Raw genomic sequence first — 22,710 nt, 5'->3', positions numbered from 1 at the left:
AATACTTCATTGATTGATAATATGATGATTCAATTGATAATGAATTCAAGAGACTTTATTTATGCATTGAGACCTTCACAACCTTACCAAATATGTTACTACTAAGAATGCTCGAAATACACTTGTTAATATTTTTTAAATTATATATACTAGAATTTAGATGTGAATGATGTATGTTTAGATATTTAATTAAAAGTCACGAGGGAAGGGATTTTTAAATTGGTCAAATTCGCTAGCCTAAAAGATTTGAGAGAAGAAAAAAAAATCAAGGAATTTTTTATTTTTGACATCATAGAAATTGAAGTGTTGTGTAAGTGCAACTTAATTAGTTGATACCGATAATATTATATATGTTGGGGCTGAGGTTTGAATCCCAATTTTCTATTTCTCAACGTATAATATGATTGAATCTTATTACAAAATAGTTCTTTCTGAATAAAATAAGAAGAACACACTTGTAACTTATACATGATATGGTTGACTTATGAATATACGTAAAGTGATCAATCCCCACGAGAATCTCCCATTTTCAATGTGGAACACCTGCTGCTAGCTTTGCTCTCAAATCCTTGCGCAAGATTTTGCCTGATGGTGACTTGGGAATTGCATCAATGAAGAATACTTGATTTATTCTTTTGTAAAACACCACCTGTAATATCAAACCCAAACACCTCCTCAATTATTACATTAATTTACTAAACTTGTAGTGTAAGAAAGTTGCTATACGTCACACACACACGTTTAGGTGAGAAGTACATACATAAATTAGGTGACAAGTAGGTAATTAGTGCACCCGCTAGCTCTAAGATCTTAACTCACAAGCTCATGTCCTTATATTTAATCAATTTTTTCTACTAACTTTTTGTTTCAACTTCGTTTTCTTAGTTAATTCATTATGCAATTTAAGTTTATTGAACGAGACCTTACCTCACAAAAATTATGTATTATCATGTAAAAGTTAAAGGTTGTGAATACAGATTTAGAAAATTAATGTATTGAAATAAATATTGAAAAGGGAAGGAAGAAAAAGAACCTGTTTGGAGATAAAGTGCTTAATTTCATCTTGAGTTAAGTCAGTGTAACCATTTGATCTCACCACAAATGCAACAGGTACCTCTCCAGCCGCTTCATCCTTCATTCTAAAATTGAAATTTATGGATGAATGAATGGTAAATAAATAAATAAACATTGAATTGAATTAATAATATGAATGGAAATTTCATAGCATATATAAGAAAAGGACTAGACTTACGGGACAACAGCAGCATCAGAAATTTTGGGATGAGACAGAAGAAGAGCTTCAAGTTCAGCTGGAGCAACTTGAAATCCTTTGTATTTGATTAATTCCTTCAATCTATCAACAATGAATAACTCATCATCTTCATCAATATACCCAATATCACCTGTATACAACCAACCTTCTTTGTCTATGGTTCTCTCTGTTGCCTCCAGATCATTTAGATAACCTGCATTTCACTTGTTCATACATAGTTAATACAAATTTTTCATAATTCATTTATTAAATCATGGCTATTTATTTCTTTAATATATTTTTTTCTTAAATTCGGTAACATTAAAAATAAAATAAAAAAATTGGTATATGAAAGTGGAGCTGAATTGTTTTGTTTGGAGTCAAAGACATCCCATGAATGAAGAGATGACACTTCAACCTACCTTTGCAATCAATAAATATCATCATTTCATGTCGCGCTCCAACTACACGCTTTCAATATTCGGCAACCCTTATCTTGTGTCATGTTAACTCGTATAAAAATTTATGATAACAATTTAATTGGTTAACACTTTTAAATGTGTTAACATAATAATCTACTTCATTCTTCCTAAGATAAATGAGTAATTTGAAAAGAAAAAAACTTATCAAAATAATTGATCAATTTCACTTTTCGATGTAATATTTTATTTTTATTTTTTTTCAATTATAACTCTAAAACTCTAATTAATACTGTTTTTTTTTTTCATTTTCAATTTAATATATTCTACTTTACATTTAAGATGATAGAGAATACAACAATACTTAAGAAGGCGTTCAAAACCATTTTTCTTCCTCTTTCATTTATAAGCATCATTTGTAATTATCACATATAATAAGAAAAATAGATAGCTTATTTAATATATATAATTTATTTATCGATGCACCAAAAATATTTTTGTATATGTATATAGCTAACCTTGATTTCTCAAGCTTTTTTTTTTTTTGTCAGGTAGTTTAGTGGTTAGAATTCACCTTATAAGGTGAATAGGTGAGGTGTTTGGGGTTCGAACCCCGACCCCTGCATATAATTATACATTGTCCTACCAACTGACCGGACATTTCTCAAGCCTCTTTAAAACCATGGTTTTCAATATTTCAAAACACTTGAGGTGCTAGTTTGGTAAGAGTTTTGTCTAATAACATAAATTTGTTGAGTTTGAATCCCACTTGAAGGCAGGTGTAAAACGACAATTAATGTTATTTATGAATAAAAAAGAATCTATATCCGTCTTTGTGAATTTATCTCAGTCAGTAGGGATATTGTATAATTTATGTAGGGATCGGGGTTCGAACCCCAGACACACCACTTCTGCACAATTAATTGTGTGGGTTTCTAGCCACTAGGCTACTAGACAAAAAAAAATCTCTATCCCATGTATAAAAAAACAGTTATGATATTAATTAAGTTTTATTAGACAAAATTATAAAAGTATCTAATTATTTAAAAAATGAACTTATATTTAGAGACTCTTTTTCTTCATAAAGTGTTTACAAAAGGGGTAGTTTTGAGTGCTCTCTTCCTTCCTAATTTAGTCAATTTTTACTCGTTCTGAATGAATGATTTAGCTACTAAATTGTACTTCATGTACCGTGCATCCTGTGATAATATCCCTTTTTGGAAAGTGGATGAATAATAACATGTTAATAAAATGATATGATATATATACATCACCTTTCATAATTTGGTCGCCTCTTATGCAGATTTCACCAGATTGGTTTCGAGGTAAAGATTTACCAGTGTCAGGATCCACAATCTTCATCTCTGCATTTCTTACAACGGTTCCACATGCACCTGCTTTTACATTCAATGGTTCTTTAGCAAATGCTAAACTCATCGTTAACACTGGCCCTGCCTCAGTCATTCCGTATCCCTGTATATATCATTCCATTTAATCATTCATTTATAATTAAACTAAAAGTAAGCACTCTTTAACACTTTTAATAGTAAGATTTTAGAAAAATCTACATAATCAATGTATTGAAATTTATAACATTTAACTTTTTTGTGAAATATTTTTTAAATTTTGATTTCTTAAAGAGTGTTTCGGAAGCACCCTTAAAATAAAAACAATTGTTCTTGTGTTGCAGTAACATATTATTAGTTCAAAGACATATTTAATTAAGCAAACAAATATTCCGTTTAAGAAAATCTAAATTGTATCTCACAAACTAAACTAGTACTAAAAAATAATCATACGGTTATATTAGTTTCATATACTACTAGTATTTTGTTGGTGAGCGAGCTATCAGTCAGTTTCATATTAAAGACACACACACAATACAATTTATTATTTTTGTGGTCAAAACTGATGTGCAACATAAAGATGTAACCATAAAAAACAACCAACAGCTGGTCATATTAATTTGTTGCTTTTATTGAAAGAATGAGAATAATATCCTATCCTATGTAAGAAAACGTAAAATATTATTTATATAGATAACACTTTACTGTCATATATTTAATTAATTCTAAAAAATAAAATAAAATTATATATCACAGTGAAGAATTTATTTAAAATACCAATTTTTACGTGAATGAAGAAAAGCAATCTGTTTGTCTCATTTGTAATTGTAGCTAGCTACAAACATACTATACTACTGATTTTCATTGATTGTGTCATAATCATGAAATCTGATATCTTGGTAGATACAAGTTTGGAGTATGGAAAAGTAATAAAATAAGAATAAAATGCGTGGCGTGAGGGAATAAGAAAGAAATGTAAGGTACCTACCTGTCCAAGAATTGCGTTTGGAAATTTAGTTCTAACAGTGTCTTCAAGTTCTTTACCAAGTGGAGCACCACCTGATTTTAATATCCTAATTGAAGATAGATCATACTTATTAAGATCTGGTGATTTTGCTATTGCCAATACAATAGGAGGAACAACAGGTGCAACTGTTACTCCATGTTTGTTAACAAGATTCAAGAATGAATTTATATCGAATTTTGGCATCAAGAGAATGGTAGCTTTGGCTCTGAGTCCACAGAGCAAAACAGAGTTTAGTGAATAAATATGAAACAGAGGAAGCACACAAAGTATCACATCTTCACTTCTGTAATATAGATTTGGATTCTCTCCATCTACTTGCTGTGCAATGCTACTCACCAAACCTTTGTGTGTTAACATAACCCCTTTGGTAGACCTGTTGTTCCTGATGAATATGGCAGCGCAACAACATCGTCTGGCTGGATCTTTGCATCAGGAAGATGATCATTCTCATCTGCTTCTTGGATGATCAGCGTTGAGAAATGGACATGATCATTGTTATTATCATCTATGGAAGAGTCTACCAACACAACCTTATGATCATTGTTGTTCAACAAATCTTTGACTTTGTCATAGTAACATTGTTGTGTTATGATAAGCTTGGTGTTGGAGGATTTTGCTTGCTTTCCAATCTCAGAAGCCGTGAAGAAAGGATTGGCTGCAGTGGCTACAGCGCCGAGATAAGAAGCAGCAAGAAAGGAGAAGACGAATTCAGGGGAATTGGGAAGGAGGATCATGATGACTTCACCTTGTTGGAGTCCCAATTTGTGAAGACCAGAGGCAACTTTACGGGAGGTGAGTTGGACGTCGTGGTAGGTGTAGACCTTTCCGGTGGGGGCATTGATGAGACATGGACGTGAACCGAATTGGGAGAGATTTTCAAAACAATATGAATGAAGCGGTAGATGGTTTGGGATGTATATGTCTGGTAGTTTCGACTTGAATATTATTTCCTTTGTTTCTTGTTTAGATGATGCCATTTAATTGAATGATCAATGAAGAAGAAGAAGATGTGAAATTGTATCTAATCTTCTTCTAACTTGTTCAAATATTGGAAACCCCTACACAACACAACACAACTAGTAAACAACCAATGCTTGCTTGCTTGCTTTAGAGTTTTAATTAATAATGTTTATTTATATATATAATAGCAAAGGATTACGGCTCCGCAATTGTTGTTGGTGAGGGGCAAATTTGGGATTTACGGAAATAAAAACAATTATTTATACCCATAAAAGTTGGTGAAGGGGAGATTGTGAGTGCAGTAGTAGGGTCAATGTCAATGAGATCAAATCCTCCAAATTTATTAGGTCGGGTTCCCTCTAAACCCACCCGATCCATGATGCTTTTCTTTTCACTTACCTACCCCAATTTCATATGACCAAGGAACTTGCATCTTCCACTAACTCACTCAATCAATCAAGTTGCACCTAGCTAGCCCCCACCGGACCGGACCTTCTTCTTTACCTACCACAACTCACCATCATCACAATTTTCAATCTTTCTTCAGAGGGTTTCTTCCTTTCCCGTTATGGGCCTTTGCTCGTAATCTACAAAGAATATTACTCTTCTCACTTCTCAAATTGCTAAAAACCATACCCCCAACAACAGTTAAGTATTATTATTTCAATTACTTTTTATATCAGTTAAACTGTTCTTAAAATTGAAATAAATGACAAGATTAATTTTCATCTGCTACAAAATCCAAATCCAAATCACACAAGGGATCTCCATCATAATAGTAAATGGATTGGACCAAACGCCTCCCAGACAAACGGTTGTAGGTAATTAATTAATTGTTTTGAGAGGGCAAATAATTAATTAATAATGATATAATATTTAAAATCTAAGAAAAATGAAGAAGAAGATCATATATAGCTAGCAAAGGACGGAAGCCAAGTAATGTTCATTTGAAAACGAATGATGGAGGGGGTGCAGTTTAAATCTAATACTATATAGAAGATCGATGATAACGACACCAAATGTCATCAATACTACTTGTTAACGTCTTCACGATTCAAGAGGAGTTCATTTAAATTATACCATACTAATTTAATAACGTTAATTCATTAATACCATTAAACTATTCAGTTCCTCAATTTTTATTAAGCTCATTGTTTTCATAGTTTTCAGCCACCACCATTCATCAACTCTTTGCTACATTTTTGGATACAAATTCATTGGATTCTAGCACCCCAAAATATATTCATTGAACTCTTCCCTAATTATATATAGGTTCAATAAATAAATAAAATCTCCGTTTTAGGGATAAATTACTAATCCTTGCAGAATTTATGTGATTAAAGTATAAATCTTGGTACGTCTAAATGGTGAGTGTAATTCGGTTAGAGTCGCTAACCTTTGCTCTTTGGGCTCACTATGAAGGTGAGAGAGGTTGAGCTAACTGTTTTCCCTTTATATATAGTACTATATGCAATTGGAGAGCCAACATAAGTTAATTGATTAATTAGTAGATGGCTGTATGTGCACTGCACCTCCCATATAATCAATTAAACTTGAACATTTGATATATATATGCATGGATGCAGCAGCAGTGTTAGTGTTGGGGATCTTGTTCTTTAAAGCATTCTGTTCCAATGGTACAATTAATATTATCGTATCCAAGGATGCAGGGAGTGGAGATTATACAAGTGTGGGTGAAGCTATCAGAAATGCCCCTGATTGGAGTCACCAACCTTACATCGTTCACGTTTTAGCAGGCATTTATGAAGAATACATCTTCATTCCACCGAGTAAGATTAATATTAAGCTCCTAGGTCATGGTTCAAACCACACAATACTTGTTGCTCACCAAAATGGTTCCACCATAGGTACGCTAAATATATATATATATATTATTCTTTACTGATGTTCAATTTCCAATCCATCATGTATGTATTCATTTCTTATAATCATGAACATGCATGCATTACCTTAATTTGAAGGAGCATAACTATCCCATAGGCCGAGAGCTTGTTGATTAAAAATGAGTATACCGAATTGCCCTTCTAATTTGGTTAATTAACACACCTTCTTTGTTGGATATACAAGCCCATCGGTCATCATTTTAGGCAAGATATAAGTGGTTATCAAATTAACTTAATTTGTATAACAAAACATGTCCCTTTGATCTGTTTTTTGGTTAACACAAGGCATGTAATTGAGTTCACACCAAAAGTGACAAAAAGTATTGTATTATATTGGTATGCTAGAGATATCAAAGGTAAACCTTTGATTTGCTATATGTGAGTTATTCAAGAAAGATATTATATAAAACAGCTTATTTCAAAGTCTTGATGATGATCACATGCATTTAAAGATTTCCATGTTTTAATTATATTTAACAATTATGTAAAAAAATACTTTGATATATAATTTTATTGCATACATTTAATAGTCAAATGAAAGTAATTTAAATATCTAGAACATCTACAAAAATATAGACCATTTTTAGGGTCAAGGATAATGGTCATCCGCAATCTAAATAGTATTAAGATCATCATATATAGTTTTCAAAAGAAATAGATGGTTTTATTTGGAGAGATGTAGACACGCAAAAATGATATTGATGAACTAACATCAAATATGAATTCCACTAAACATGAGACCAACAAATCTTAATGTGTATTTCTCTCTCATAAATGGAGACCTCCATTTCTTTTGAGAAATTGATAGGATCTCAACCTACCTAAACCATGTAGAGAGAGGGACGCAAGCTTCATATACTATATTCGTCAACTTTCTATTTGACATGATCTTATACCTAGGCAATAAGTAGAGCTGTAAAAAATAGACCGGGCTACCCCTGATCCATTAGCCTATATTTTGGGCCGGGCCTAAAAAAACTATCCTAGATGTGCTTGGGCTTTTTTGGCCTAAGCCCATTTGGCCCATATAAAAAAGGAGTTAGGCCGGACTAGCTCATCGGGATTTTGGTCAGTCCATTATCAATATTTCCATTTGATTTTTTTGTTAAGAAACACTATTTTTGAAAAAAAATTATCAACTAATTTAAAACTTATTAATATAAAAATATTTAAATAAGTAAACTTAATAAAAATAAATGAATTTAGCTCAAAGTTTTAAGATTATAAAGTTTATAAATTATTAATTTGATTCAATAGAATGAATAGTCTAGAGTAGAGCTGTCAAAACGGGCGGGCCGGCCCTAGTGGGCTTCGGGCTTTAGCGGGCCGGGCCAAAAAGCCCGGTTGACAAAACGGGCTTGAAATATACTACCCGAGCCCGACCCTACACGGGCCGCGGGCTAAACGGGCCGGCCCATATTAAAAATTATATATTTTTTATTTTAAAAAAGTACTATAAAACATTGCTATAATTTTTTTATAAATAATATTTTTAATATGTTTAAATAATGTCTAGCACAAAAGTAAATTGTAAACATTTTCGTACAAACGTCGTAAACTAAAACGACGAGGAAAATGATTTTAAATAAATTAGATATGTTATGGTTATAGATATTTATATATTCGATCTTTAAAACTATAAATAACGAAATGAATAAATATAATTTTATATTACATTTATATTTGTGTTAATTCATTGAATTTTCACTTTTGTTTTTTACTTTGATAATCAACTAAGTAAATAATTATTTGAAAAATATATATAATTTATAGAATTTTTTTTTGTTATGCGGGCTAACGGGCTACCCGCGGCCCATTCGGGCTAGCCCTATCGGGTACCGGGCTTTTATGGGTCGGGCTAAAAAGCTCTATTAAAATTCGGGCTCAATATTTTAGACCCAAGCCCTATATTTATTCGGGCTAAACGGGCCGGCCCGTTTTGACAGCTCTAGTCTAGAGTTTAATTAATATTCAATGTTAATATAAAAATTATTTACACTTCTATGACCATCCAATCATATTTTAACAAAAAGATAGTTGTGAGTAACTAATATATAAAAATGCATAATTTGTCAAAAAAAATATAAAAATACATAAAACAAGTAAATGAATTAAAAAAAAAAAACTAAAACGGGTCGTGCCGGACTGGCCCACACAGGTCGGGCCGAGCTCAAGAATCTGCGGCGCAATTATAACAGGGTCAGCCCATTTGACACCTATAGCAATAAGTCACTAACTAGTGTTGCAAACCTTTTAAGGGGCCAAAGGTGCCACGACTTCCCTCAAATAAATAGATATTCTTTGGTACCAGCGCCACAGTAATTTTTACGAGGGAGTCAAATATAAAAAAAATTAACTTTAAAAAAAAAAGAAAAAATAATTTTAAAATTAAATATCAAACTTAATCAATAAGAAAAATAAATTCACAGTAAATTTTTACTTATATCAAATGAAACGAAAACAAAGAAAATAAAAACTAACAATAGTTATTTATAACAGTTATGCAGGTTCGCTAGGATACACTTGTAATTAGCGAATTTTTGTTAAGATAAATTAGAGTTAATCCACTTGAACTTTTTTATCACGATATATTTTTGTTTGGCTTTTTCCTGGGTCAAGTTTGATGTCCCTCGATCTTTATATCTCTTTCTTTTTATTTAATATATTTCTAAAAGTTGAGTTCAATGAAGTTAAATTTATCAATAGTTTGACTATATATATCAAGTAGATCATCAATATTTTTTAATATCTTATCTCTTTGAACAATTTTTTTTGGAGTAACTAAATATATATTAATAGGGTAGCTATATATATATATATATATATATATATAACATTTGTAATTTTGGTATCACGGTATCACCATATCACACATTTAGCAAAAAATCAACTAATCAAGCTTGATTTAGAAAAGTAAACAGTGTGACTGTTACAAAAGTCCAAAGCTTTGGATGAGAAATAGAGCCAAGTGCATGTGAGTCCAATATATTGGAGAATGAAAAATCATAGCTTACGTGTAGCTTTTTTTTTAAGGAAGCTTACTTGTAGCTTGATTGATGATTACGATTTTTCGTTATATTGAAACTGGTTGTCATTGATTTTCACTCATATTTTGTTGATTAATTTTTCAATCAAGAATTTAATCAAATTTCAATGAGGGTTGGAGGGGAGTTATACCTGTATGCAGCAACTTAAAAGGAGTGGCAGGTTCGTCCACATATAGAAGAAAAGACATTTGGTGAATATGTGTTAATTAGATTACTGACCCCGCACCCTAAAATGTAGAAAACAAGTGCAAACGCTCAACAACTACCTTAGATGTGATACTTAACCTAAAACAATAATTTTAATTGGATATTTGGCAACCTACTCCAAGGAAAACTATAACCGAATTGGGTCTTACATCTGGAAAAATCTTGCCTAGTAGGCACACTTGCAAAACAAATAAAAATTAGAGAATTGTATTTGGACAACCACTTTGTGACAATTTTTTAATAATTTTCTTTTTTTTTTCTCTCTCCATTGTTTTTAACCAATGAAAAGAGAGAAAAAGAAGTTGTCACCAAAAGTTGTATGAAATGGTTGTTCAAATATCAATCCTCTAAAAAATTATACACGAGAATAAAGAATTAAATGATGTGTATTTTTTTTCCGAAATATTTTTTATTTAAGATTGTGACCATTAAAGTGATCACCTTATAATTGTCCAATCAGATGCATGTTGTTGGAAATTGATTCGTTGCAGTCGATGTGATCACACACATTCACGCAATCGAAACATATCTTGACCAAACAGTTAAAAGAAAAACATATATTGAATGTGTGATTGTGTGGAAGGTTGACTGTAGTGAAAACATGATCCTTGTGGTTACTTGATTATTGTTGAGAATCGAATCCTAGCCGAAGTGAATTAATTAGTTTTGCTAATAAAATAAAAAATAAGCAGCCATTGCCTCTTAGTAGTTTTTACATATTGAATCGAATCCATATTGTTGTTACATAACTACGTTACTTTTGGAATTTCCCTCCACGCTAGAGTTATACCACGCACAACAAAATAAATAAAGTAGGGAATCGTAGGAGAAAATAGAAATAGAGTATGTGCGTTCAGGTTCAGGAATCAAAGCTTTGGAATTATACATTTACATTTCTAAAAGTTATTTTATAATACTCCTACATTTTTATATCAAAATATCAGCCTTAAAAAAAGTAATTTACCAAAAGAAGCATTGTGGCTATAGGTGTCGTCCATGAAATATTTTCCCCATGACAAAAAGAAGGACGTGGATAAATTAGTGATGATCCATATACTTATAAGCAATACCTATATATATGCATCATCAAACTCTGATTGGAGACTGTCCGTTGCCTTGACACACAGTGATTAATTTGAAATAATTTGTAATGTTTCTTATGCAAATATTTGAAACTCAACTAAACTCATAAATATTGATGAGAATGTGTGTGAATGCAGACATTCGTGGAGAAGGGTTCATGGCTCAAAACATTGGATTTGTGAACACAGCGGAGCTAGATGCAAGCGCTGCAGTGGCCGTTCGGAACGAAGCAAACAACAGCATATTCTTCCAATGCTCCATCCAAGGATTCCAAGACACCTTGTGGGCTGTTTCCGGTAGACAATTCTACAAAAACTGTGAAATATACGGCACTGTCGACTTCATCTACGGCAACGCTGCCGCTGTATTTCAAGACTGCATGGTTTATGCACGCTATAGACAGTTTGTGACATTCACCGCACAGTCACGTGAAAGTCCATATGAAAAAACAGGTTTCACATTCCAACGTTGTAAATTCACAATGTCACCTGAAGATGAGAAGAGAAAGTCAGAGGTGCATGCAACATTAGGTCGTCCTTGGAGGGCATATTCAACAGTTGCTATATTGCATTGTTTCATAGATTCAATGGTTGATCCAAGAGGTTGGGAAGGGATGTCAGGTCTGGCCACTGATAAAGTTACTTATGTTGAGTTTGAGAATGTTGGACCTGGATCAAACACTGATGGTAGAGTGGATTGGCCAGGTGTTACAGTTCTTCGCAACCCAAACAAAGCACTCCCTTTCACTGCTTCCTATCTCTTGGATGCTGACTCTTGGATTCCCTCTACAGGTGTTCCCTATCATAGTGGACTGTAATATTCTTGTAGTTTCAAGTTTTATTTCACCTTTATTTTTTACCTTCTTTTGTTATTAGACCGTTATTTACCCTACTCCAACATATATGCTTTAGGAAGAAAAAAATAATTAAATTTTTGCAATTATTACATTTTCTTTTGAATAATTTGTTCAGTCCAATTATATAGATCAATATACTATCATTATGAGCATCCTTTTGAGCTATAGTAAATCACTTGTGTCATTGCTATCACTCACTATGTTGTAAATTAATCATCCAATCTCTCTAAGCCAGAGATGTTTCTCATATTTATGATGCATATTCAAAAATTCTTACAAACTTGTATATTTTAATAGTGAAGAAGAGAAAGGATAGCTCTTACTGTTATAATATTGTTTCACTAAAACTTTAAATTTTATAACTTTTTTTATCACAGCACTAAAATATAAAAGACTGGAGATGCCTGAATCAATGCAACATATTCAGAAAATGGATAACATGCAAAAAGAAAATGAAAGCATCCAAAGAAAGAAAAAAACACAAACAGTGCTTGCAATGCATCGTGTTGTTTGGCCCACGATCCCTAGGAGACAAATTTTATCTAAATACTCATTGTAAATATCGTTTTACACACACCAATCAATCAAACTATCTTTTACTCACGGTTATTCTTATGTTTCTAGTTTATAATTTACTTATATGCTTTAGTTAGTTTAATAGTTGTCAAAAAACTGAACATTTAGTACGATTTGGAAGAGTTAAAGAATCTATAGCCGTGAGATACAGTTTTTTTAGGGTAAAATTATATTCACCTCTCTTATAAAGTTTATTAAAACGACATCGACACCCCCTCTAGTTTCGAAACTAACATTAACCTCCCGTAAGTTTTAATCAAATAGACAATCACCCCGTCTCTATTAACAGTTAATTTTTCCGTTAACTCTTCTTAAAGAATCTTCTGTTAACATATTGTGGGGACAAACCTTCATTGTTGAATCTAAGTCAATCCATTAATATCATCAACCAAACATTTAAGAAACCTTACAGATTATAATAGTAATGGGTTTGTAACATTTTGGCATTCCCTCTCAAAACTGAAACATAGGTGTATTCCTAATTTTTAAATCCTTGTCTTCTAATCACTGGTCTCGTCACCTTCCTAATTCATTTTTGCCCTCGGTTTAAGCTTTTATCCGTCACATGTCGTTGCTCTCTTCATTCCCATGGATCTTGTTTGTATGCTTTCACCAATTATGTTGCTATATTGATTTCTACCAACATTCAAATTTTGATTTAATTAACCCAATGAAAGATGATTTAAATTAAGAAAATAATATCAAAGTAATGGAATTGATGATTAGATAGGATCTAGCATAGTCACACAATGTTCCTTGATCTTAAAAATTAGGTAGGGTTTGGTATTGTATCCGTTCCACCATAGAATGGGATCTTCGATCATGATAAGATTGGTAAGTCTCATTGCGAATTAAGAAATTGGACATACTTATTTCTTCATCAAACAATTGCAGGAAAAATGGAAGTGCTGTTCATATAAAAACAAATATTGAGAATGGAAGGTTTTTTTGTTGTTCTTCAAACGGTGATTATTAAACGGAGTTAGTGTGAGGGGAGGTCAAAGTCTTTTGAAAAAATAGAGGGGAGGTGAGTGACACTTGGTTAGAACTTAGGGTGGTTAGTGTCATTTTTCCGTTGTTTTGGTATAATCAATTGAAAACAAAGAGATTACCTATTGAGAGGAGAAAGTCTTTCATATTATTTGAACACACTGTGAGAAGAGCAGAATAATTGAGGAATAAAAGAGAGAACTTTTAGCAGAAAAAGACTATAGCTATACTAACATCTAACTTGATTAATCATTTGCTTGCATTTTATTGAATAAAAGAGGCATTATATAGCCTAGTGATACAACAGCATTCCTTGTTTTCAACACATGATCAAACGGTTACACACAGCTGTCATACACAGTCCTAGTACTACCACTACTAGCATTATTCCTTTTACTATGCAAGTACTTTGTCGTTATCTATTGCAGCTTTTCTGGGACTTGGTAGTTGTTCAGCCATTTGGGCCTGGACTTGTTTCTCTTAGCCCTCATGTGAGGTATTGGGCCCAACTCTTCATTCACTAAGTCCATTGGCTCATCTTCAGCTGCCTCAGGTTCTGTTACATCCCCTTCCCCTTGGAAAAAGACCTTGTCCTCAAGGTCCACACCGGGAAATTGATTGCGAATGTCAGCCAGCTTTTCCCAAGTAGCGTCCTCCGGATATAGGCCACTCCACTGCACCAATACCAGTTCCTCACTGTTGATGGTCTGTTGTCCCACAATTGCAATTGGACTTGGTATTGGTTGATTGTTAATTGAGGCTGGTGGCAAGTCCAACGCTGGCAGTGTGTCACCAATGCAAGGTTTCAGCTGTGAAGCATGAAACACAGGGTGAATTCTGCTAGCAGTTGGCAGCTCCAACTGAAATGCTACTTCACCAATGATACGGATGATCTTGTAAGGTCCGTAATAGCGCTTTGCTAGCTTGTTTGTGCGATGACCAGCCACAGATACTTGACGGTGAGGTCACAATTTCACAAACACCAAGTCACCAACTTTGAAGGGGTGGGGAATTCTGCGTTTGTCAGCGAATTCCTTCATAGTTTGTTGCGCTTTGTGAAGCTTCTGTTTCAGCTTCTGCAATACAGCATCACGGTTCATCAATTCTGTTTGGACAGCCTCAGTTGAACTGGTACCTTGGATGTATTGCTGCAAAGTCGGAGGTGGTCTTCCAAATACTACCTGATATGGGGAGAACCCAGTTGCATCATGAACTGTGGTGTTGTAGTGCCATTCAGCCCAAGGAAGGAATTTCCCCCACAGCTTTGGTTGGTGATGTACAAAGCATCGAAGGTACTGCTGTAATGCTTTGTTCACAATTTCTGTTTGCCCGTCGCTTTGTGGATGATAAGCGGAAGACATTCGCAGTTTTGTGCCACTAAGACGGAAGAGTTCCTGCCAGAATTTGCTCATGAATATGGGATCTCTGTCGGAGACCATACTCTTGGGCATGCCATGGACACAACAAATCATCTTGATGAACAATTCAGCAACCTTAACGGCTGTGAAATGTGTTGGCAGCATGCCGAAATGGGCTGCTTTTGAGAGACGATCCACCACTACTAAAATAACTGTGTTGTTTTGGAAGGAAGGCAGCCCTACAATGAAATCCAAAGAGATATCTTCCCAAATATTCTCTGGAGGGACAAGGGGTTGAAGTAGTCCATAAGGTAAGTGAGCTGGAATCTTGGTTTGCTGACAAGTGAGACATGATTTTACAAACAAGGTGACATCCTGTCTCATGGATTCCCAATACACATTTTCCTTCAATCTACTCAAAGTTTTTGCTATTCCACTATGTCCTCCAATGGGAGAAGAGTGAAATTCCTCCAATAGCACACGTTTCCATGGAGAGTTAGGAGGTATATAGAGTTTACCTTCGAAGAATAACAAGTTACGGATGATCTTGAAGTGAGGATGTAGAGCTGGATTCTGCTGCACTTGATGGAGGAGAGTTAAATAGTGCTGGTCCTCTTGAAAACTTGTTTGAAGTTTGTCAAGAAATTCGCAGTGGGCCACCGTGAATCCCAGGCAATGAGATTGTTCCTCATGGATGCGTGAGAGAGCATCAGCAACTCGATTCTGTATGCCTGGTTTGTACACAATCTCATAGCAATATCCCAAAAGCTTTGCCAGATAGAATTGTTGTTCCGGCGTTTGAATCACTTGGGTCATGAGTTCCTTGAGACTTCTTTGATCGGTGTGGATAATGAATTTGCGGCCAAGCAAATAAGTTCGCCATTTTTTAACAGCTGATGTTATAGCACACAATTCGCGAACATAAGTGGAGGCGCTCAACAGTTTGGGACAGAACTGTTTACTGAAGTAGCATATGGGATGCCCCTGCTGAGATAGAACAGCACCCATGCCGCTACCAGATGCATCGGTTTCTAATAAAAAATCCTCTTCAAAATTTGGTAACCTTAAAACCGGTGCTGCTGTCATAGCCGTTTTCAATTTATCAAAGGCGAGTTGTGCCTCCTCAGACCACTTAAAGGAATCCTTCTTGAGTAGAGCCGTAAGTGGAGATGCGATAGAGGCATATCCACAAACAAACTTGCGATAAAACCCCGTAAGGCCTAAGAATCCCCTGAGTTGCTTCAAATTCTTTGGGGAAGGCCATTGAAGCATAGCTGCTATTTTTTCAGGATCAGGGCCCACTCCTTCACCTGATACAATATGCCCCAAATAGTGGATGGTGGTTTGCGCAAAGGAACACTTTGATTTTTTTAGGAAGAACTGGTTATCCAGAAGTGTTTGGAAAACAATCTGCAAATGTTGTAAGTGCTCCTGCAGTGAGCGACTGAACACCAATATATCATCAAAGAAGACAATCACAAATTGGCGCAGGTAAGGCTGAAATAGCTTGTTCATGGTGCCCTGAAAGGTGGATGGCGCGTTAGATAAGCCAAAGGGCATGACGAGAAACTCGTAATGGCCTTGGTGTGTGCGAAAGGCTGTTTTGGGGATATCCTCTGGATGCATCCTAATTTGATGATAGCCGGATCGAAGGTCCAATTTGGTGAAGAATTGGGTTCCAAACAGTTCGTCGAGTAGCTCATCAATGACCGGAATCGGAAATCGGTCCTTCACCGTGAGTGCGTTCAGCGCTCGGTAATCCACACAAAACCTCCATGTCCCATCTTTCTTGCGCACAAGAAGGACCGGTGATGAGAAAGAACTGGAGCTGTGTTGGATGATGCCTTGTGTCAACATGTCGCGAATCTGCTCTTCAATTTCACGTTTCTGAAAATGAGGATAACGGTATGGCCTCACATTAACAGGATCAGAATTGCGCAAAAGTGGTATGCGGTGGTCTGTGCTTCGAATGGGTGGAAGGTGTGTGGGTGATGAGAATATTGTGGTAAAATCTGAGATGAGGTTTTCAACTGCTGGGTGGTTGGTCAATTCGGTGGGATTATCAGGGGGGTATTCTAGGATATGGAGCTGAAAAATTAAGTCAATAGCTTGAGTGTGAACCATACGGCGTAGTTGATGAAGGGAGGACTCAGAAGAGGGTGCTTTGGGAACTCCTTGTAGGTGGACTGCTTGACCCTTATGCATGAACTTCATGGTGAGGTTGTTGTAGTCAGTTAGAATCGGGCCTAAAGTTCTCAGCCATTGGATCCCTAGGACAAGTTCTGCGCCACTCAAGGGAAGGGCAAAAAGATCCACCGTGACTTGATGGTCGCCCAGACTGAGTTGAACTTGTTCGCAAATAGATTCACACTTGAGTTCTTCACCATTACCAACCAGAACTTGAAAAGATTGGGCCGGATTGTGTGGAAGGTCCAATAGCTTTGCAACCCTATCTTGGATAAAATTATGTGTACTCCCACTGTCAATGAGTACAGACACAGGATGCTTTCCAATATGACCCATGACCCGAAGGGTTTGAGGAATGGAATGACCCATTAAGGCATGTAAACTAATCTGCGCCGGATCCGAGTCAGGAAGTGGCGGAGTATCCGACAGCATAAGTTGTTCCAGAAGCAACTGAGAGCCATTATCTTCCTCTGCTGCTGGGTCGTCTGGTTCGACGATGAGTAAGTGGAACAGACAACGACAACGGTGACCGTTGTAGTAAAGCTCGTCACAGTTATAACATAACCCACGGTCACGACGAGCTTGTAGCTCAGCCGGTGAGAGACGACGGATAGTAGGGTTTGGGCGAGGGTTGTTTGTAGGTGCGGTTGTGTTGGGCGCGGTGGTCAAGGCGGGACGAGTGGTGGTGTTAGGGCGAGGTGTGTTGGTGGTGGTTGGTGTGGTTAAGGGTGGGTTTTCAGGTCGTCGGTTGGGAATAAACGATGAACGGTCATTTAGTTTGTCCTCTTGAAGGCGAGCTAGGCTTATAGCGTGAGAAAGGGAAGTTGGTTGGAAAGCTTGGACTTCGCGACGGATAGCCGGTTTGAGTCCAGATATGAAGCAACTCAAGAAAAATTGGTTAGGAAGGTCTGAGATGCGGTTTGCGAGAGTTTCAAATGCGGTTTGATAGTCTTTGACAGTAGTTGTTTGGCATAGTTTGAAAAGGCTACCTCTAGGGTCATCAAAATGGGAAGGAGCAAACCGAAGTTCAAGGGCGTTGAGGAACATAGGCCAAGAAAGGAGTTGGTTGTTTGAATGCATCCATTGATACCAAGTGAGAGCTTCTCCTTCCATGTAAAAAGAAGCAATTTTGAGCCTTTGTTCATCAGCAGTGTTGTGAAAATCAAAAAATTGGTTAATTTTGAAAATCCAACTGAGAACTTCAGATCCAGTGAAACGGGGGATATCAAGTTTAATGGAGGTGGTGGAAAAAGGGTGATTCTGTTGTTGTTCTTGAGGTATGGGTGTGAATCCGGGAGGAGGGATTCGGGTACGAATCTGGTTCATCTCTGTGGTGAGGTTTGTTAGGTCTTGTTGAAAGGAGTGTTGGCTTTGGATGAAGGATTGTTGGTTTTGAAGGATTTGGTTGAGTGTGGCTTGTAAGGCATCGTTGTGAGTAGGGGAGTTCATAATGAAAGCACCAATGTGAGAAGAGCAGAATAATTGAGGAATAAAAGAGAGAACTTTTAGCAGAAAAAGACTATAGCTATACTAACATCTAACTTGATTAATCATTTGCTTGCATTTTATTGAATAAAAGAGGCATTATATAGCCTAGTGATACAACAGCATTCCTTGTTTTCAACACATGATCAAACGGTTACACACAGCTGTCATACACAGTCCTAGTACTACCACTACTAGCATTATTCCTTTTACTATGCAAGTACTTTGTCGTTATCTATTGCAGCTTTTCTGGGACTTGGTAGTTGTTCAGCCATTTGGGCCTGGACTTGTTTCTCTTAGCCCTCATGTGAGGTATTGGGCCCAACTCTTCATTCACTAAGTTCATTGGCTCATCTTCAGCTGCCTCAGGTTCTGTTACACACACTCACATAAAACTAATAAAATAAAATAAAAAGTATTCAATCACATCAATTGATATATTGTAATTTTATTTTTCAATTTTCTTGCTTTTGTGTGTGTTCAAATATTTTTATTTGGATTTGTGCCCAACCAAGTATAGCTCCTATGAGATCTATACAGTCAATTCATGAGGTAAGTTTCAAGTACAACAACAATACTCAATTCATTTTGATTCATGGTTAATTAAGCTCGGTCTTTTAAACTTTTTGAACATGCCTATTACTTGTAAAGAATTTAAATTATGAATATTTTTTTAGAGCATTTTCTTTTTCTTCACATAATCACTTGTTTTCTTCATTTTGTTACACACTTTTGAGCGTTCACCTCTATTTTGAGTTGGGAGAAGATCTAATATGCAAGGAACCACAACTGAATACTTCAATTCTGATATCTTTTACGCCCTTAAGGCTTCTCGCCCACCTTAATTCCACGGCAAGATGTGAGACAAATGGAGAGGAATTTATCCGATCGGTTATAAATACTATCGACCAGACATAATGGCAAATACACATTTTTTTATCCCTAAAACCTACATTCCTACTAAATCAAACACCGGTGTGAGCTTTAGAGTATTTGTAAGGACCACCCCGCTTCTAAAGAGACAAAGTGATGTCCTACTTGTTCATAAACCCACCCATTTCTCTTTGTCCACTCCGAATCACCCTCAAATCAAGTTTTCTTTTTGTATTCGACTTTTAAACTTAAAGAGATTTTTAATTAGTTTTTCAATTTCTCGATCAATACTCAAATTTATCTAATCAGACAAAATAATGTAAATTATATGTTTTTTCTAATCGACTGTGAGATTAATTATCGAATCGACGGTGTAATAGATTTTTTTTTACATACAAGCTTAAGTTAACTCTCAAGTTGGTGCGATTAAACCATTAAAGAATTGAAATGAGGTTCTCTTTTAGGGAAGAATTGTAAAAGTTCAAAAGACTTTCCTTTCTTATTATATATATATTCTCTCAAACACCGTATTAAAAAAATTCACACCATTTAAAAAAGAGTTTTTCTACTTGCACCCTAGTTAATCATGGTTGCACCCCAAAATGACAAGATTACCCTTTCATAAAATTTAATTTTCAAAAAGCCTATTCCTTCTTTTTTGGTTACACCCCAAAACCCTTCTTCCAAAACCATAATTCTCCAATCGATCGATTGTGTTCTGCGAAGATTTTTAAAACCATACTTTCTCACGTCCATTCATGATTTCAAAGAAAATTCGAAGCAAATCAGGTTAGCAAGTGTTGTTCTTCAATCGATTGTGTTTTTCTTGTTATGGGTTCTCAGTTCTGATTTTGTGTTTTCCTTGTTCTGCGATTCACAGTTCTGCGATTTTGTAAAATCAGTTTAAGTAGGTTCATGTAAACTCAGTTTAAGTAGGTTCATGTAAACTCAATTTAAGTAGGTTCATGTAAACTCAGTTTAAGTAGGTTCATGTAAAGTTAAAAATTTGGATTATGTGCCGTGAGTAAAGTTAAAAATTCCAAATTGTTATCATATGAAGTTTGTGATTTATTATGATGTACTATATGATTTAGGAGTGTATTGAATTGAGATTTTGAAGGATTGTTTTGGCAAACTTAAGGATTTTAAAAGATTTTGTGTGATTGTATTGATTTTTTGAGATTTTAAAAGACTTTATTTAAAAGACTTTTTACAATTAGGAATTGCAAATTAAAATTTGAATGGATTTGTAACATAAACTTTAAGATTTTATGAGATTTTAAGATTTGAAAAGTTTGTATGATTCTTAAGAAAAATTCAATATCAGCAGAGTGAATGATTTTTTTTTAACGAAATTGTAATATGAAATTGACTGATGATAAAATAATACTAATAATTGTTGGTTAACAACAAAATAACATAACGTTGTCAACAAAAATTATCTGCTAAAAATCAAATAGTTATTATAAATTAGAAAAACAAATTGACTTAAAAAAATTACACTTATGAATCTCCAATAGTGAAATACAAGTTTTTTCTTGACTGGGATGTACATTGGATCTCCACACAACATCAATGGTTCTGTGGATACAAATTCACTACATGTTTATATACTCACTCATGTGTTGTAAATAAATTAGATAATTCATTCAATAAAATTACACAAGTCTTTTACTCATATTTATGTTCTCTCTCAAAACCATAGAAACCCAGAATCTCAACTCCATCTTCTTCAATTGAACTCAGTTTTAAGTGTTGTTTTCATTCTAATTTCATACATTGTTCCATCAAATTGGTATAGTAGAGCCTGGTTTGTTCATTGTTGTTAGAGAATTTGTGAAGAATGGCAACTCATAACAACAATATTCCTGCGCATCTACCAATATTTGAAGGCAAGAACTTTGATCAATGCATAGTGAATATGAAGGTGATCTTCAGGTTCCAAGATGTACTTGAAGTTGTGATTGAAAGGATACCAGCACTGGCAGCGAATGTAACTGATTTACAATAAGCAGCACATAAAGAATTGAAGAAGAAAGATGGAAAAGCTCTGTTCTTGATGCATCAGAGTGTAAGCAATGAGATCTTTGAGAAGATCATGCATTATGAAAGCGCGAAGAAGACATGGGATGCATTAGAGAAACTGTATTCTGGTGATGGTAAGTTGAAGAAGGTGAGACTTCAAGCTTTGAGAAGACAGTATGAAGTGTTGACAATGGAAGAAGAAGAATATGTTAGTCAATACTTTGATAAGGTGATCAATCTAACAAATCAGATGATAAGGAATGGTGAAACTGTCACTGATGTGATGAAGGTGGAAAAGGTTCTCAGAACCTTAACATCAAGATTTGATCACATTGTAGTGGCCCTAGAGGAATCTAAAGACTTAGATTCTATGAAGATAGAGGAGCTGCAGGCAAGTCTTGAAGCACATGAGTTAAGGTTGATTGATAGGAATAGAGAAAGAGGAAAAAGTGTATCATCTGATCAAGCTTTGCAAGCTCGAGAAGAGAGGAAAATTCAAGAAAGGGAAGAAATCCTGGAATAATCACTTTCATAAGGATGGTGAAGGTTCTAGCAAGAATCAAGAAAAGAATGATGCAAAGTATGATCAGAAGAAGAAGAAGAAAGATAAGAAAGACATTCAATGCTATAATTGTCAGAAGATGGCACATTATGCATCTAAATGTAAATCAAAGAAAGTGCCAAGGAACAAAAATGAGGCACAATTTTCTCAGGATGAAGATTCTGATTCTGAAGAAGTACTCTTGATGGCAACAGTCAAAGAGGAAGAAGAAAGAAGTGATGAATGGTATTTGGACACTAGGTGTTCAAATCACATGACAGGCAAGAAATTTTGGTTCTCTGAATTAGATGATTCAGTTAATAGAAAAATAAGATTTGTAGACAATAGTATAGTTTGTGCAGCTGGTATTGGGAAAGTACTGATTCATAGGAAGGATGGCAAGAAAGCTTGCATCATTGATGTGTTGTATGTACCAAACATGAGAAGCAATCTCATTAGTATTGGTCAATTACTGCAAAAACGATACACTATGAAGGGTGAGGCACAAGCTATGAAGGTATTTGATAGCAAGAGTAGGTTGATTCTGAAAGCTCCTATGTTAAAGCAAAGAACT

General features: G+C 35.0%; 2 protein-coding genes across 2 annotated transcripts; one reads left to right on the top strand and one right to left on the bottom strand.

Annotated features, from left to right (window-relative positions):
- Positions 1-349: 349 nt before the first annotated feature.
- Positions 350-5,163, bottom strand: LOC25488009 (4-coumarate--CoA ligase 1). The gene is given in 6 exon segments (XM_013610186.3): positions 350-649; positions 1,034-1,139; positions 1,253-1,466; positions 2,946-3,144; positions 4,006-4,403; positions 4,406-5,163. Coding segments are annotated over 6 exon segments (1,653 nt in total). The 5' UTR covers positions 5,022-5,163; the 3' UTR covers positions 350-529.
- A 1,250-nt stretch (positions 5,164-6,413) lies between these two features.
- LOC25488008 (probable pectinesterase/pectinesterase inhibitor 42) lies at positions 6,414-12,246 on the top strand. Its single transcript, XM_024776116.2, has 2 exons — positions 6,414-6,872; positions 11,383-12,246. The coding sequence occupies exons 1-2, from the start codon at positions 6,581-6,583 to the stop codon at positions 12,060-12,062; spliced, it is 972 nt and encodes a 323-aa protein (XP_024631884.1). The 5' UTR covers positions 6,414-6,580; the 3' UTR covers positions 12,063-12,246.
- Positions 12,247-22,710: the final 10,464 nt, after the last annotated feature.

Source organism: Medicago truncatula, chromosome 2 (genome assembly GCF_003473485.1).
Source record: "Medicago truncatula cultivar Jemalong A17 chromosome 2, MtrunA17r5.0-ANR, whole genome shotgun sequence".
Taxonomy (NCBI): domain Eukaryota; kingdom Viridiplantae; phylum Streptophyta; class Magnoliopsida; order Fabales; family Fabaceae; genus Medicago; species Medicago truncatula.
This window is presented reverse-complemented; position numbering and strand designations above follow the sequence as displayed.

Excerpts from the sequence above, each read along its gene's own strand:
- LOC25488008 (XM_024776116.2), top strand. The coding sequence starts at position 6,581 with ATGGATGCAGCAGCAGTGTTAGTGTTGGGGATCTTGTTCTTTAAAGCA. Across the intron at positions 6,873-11,382 it reads CCAAAATGGTTCCACCATAG|ACATTCGTGGAGAAGGGTTC; the intron begins GTACGCTAAATA and ends GTGTGAATGCAG.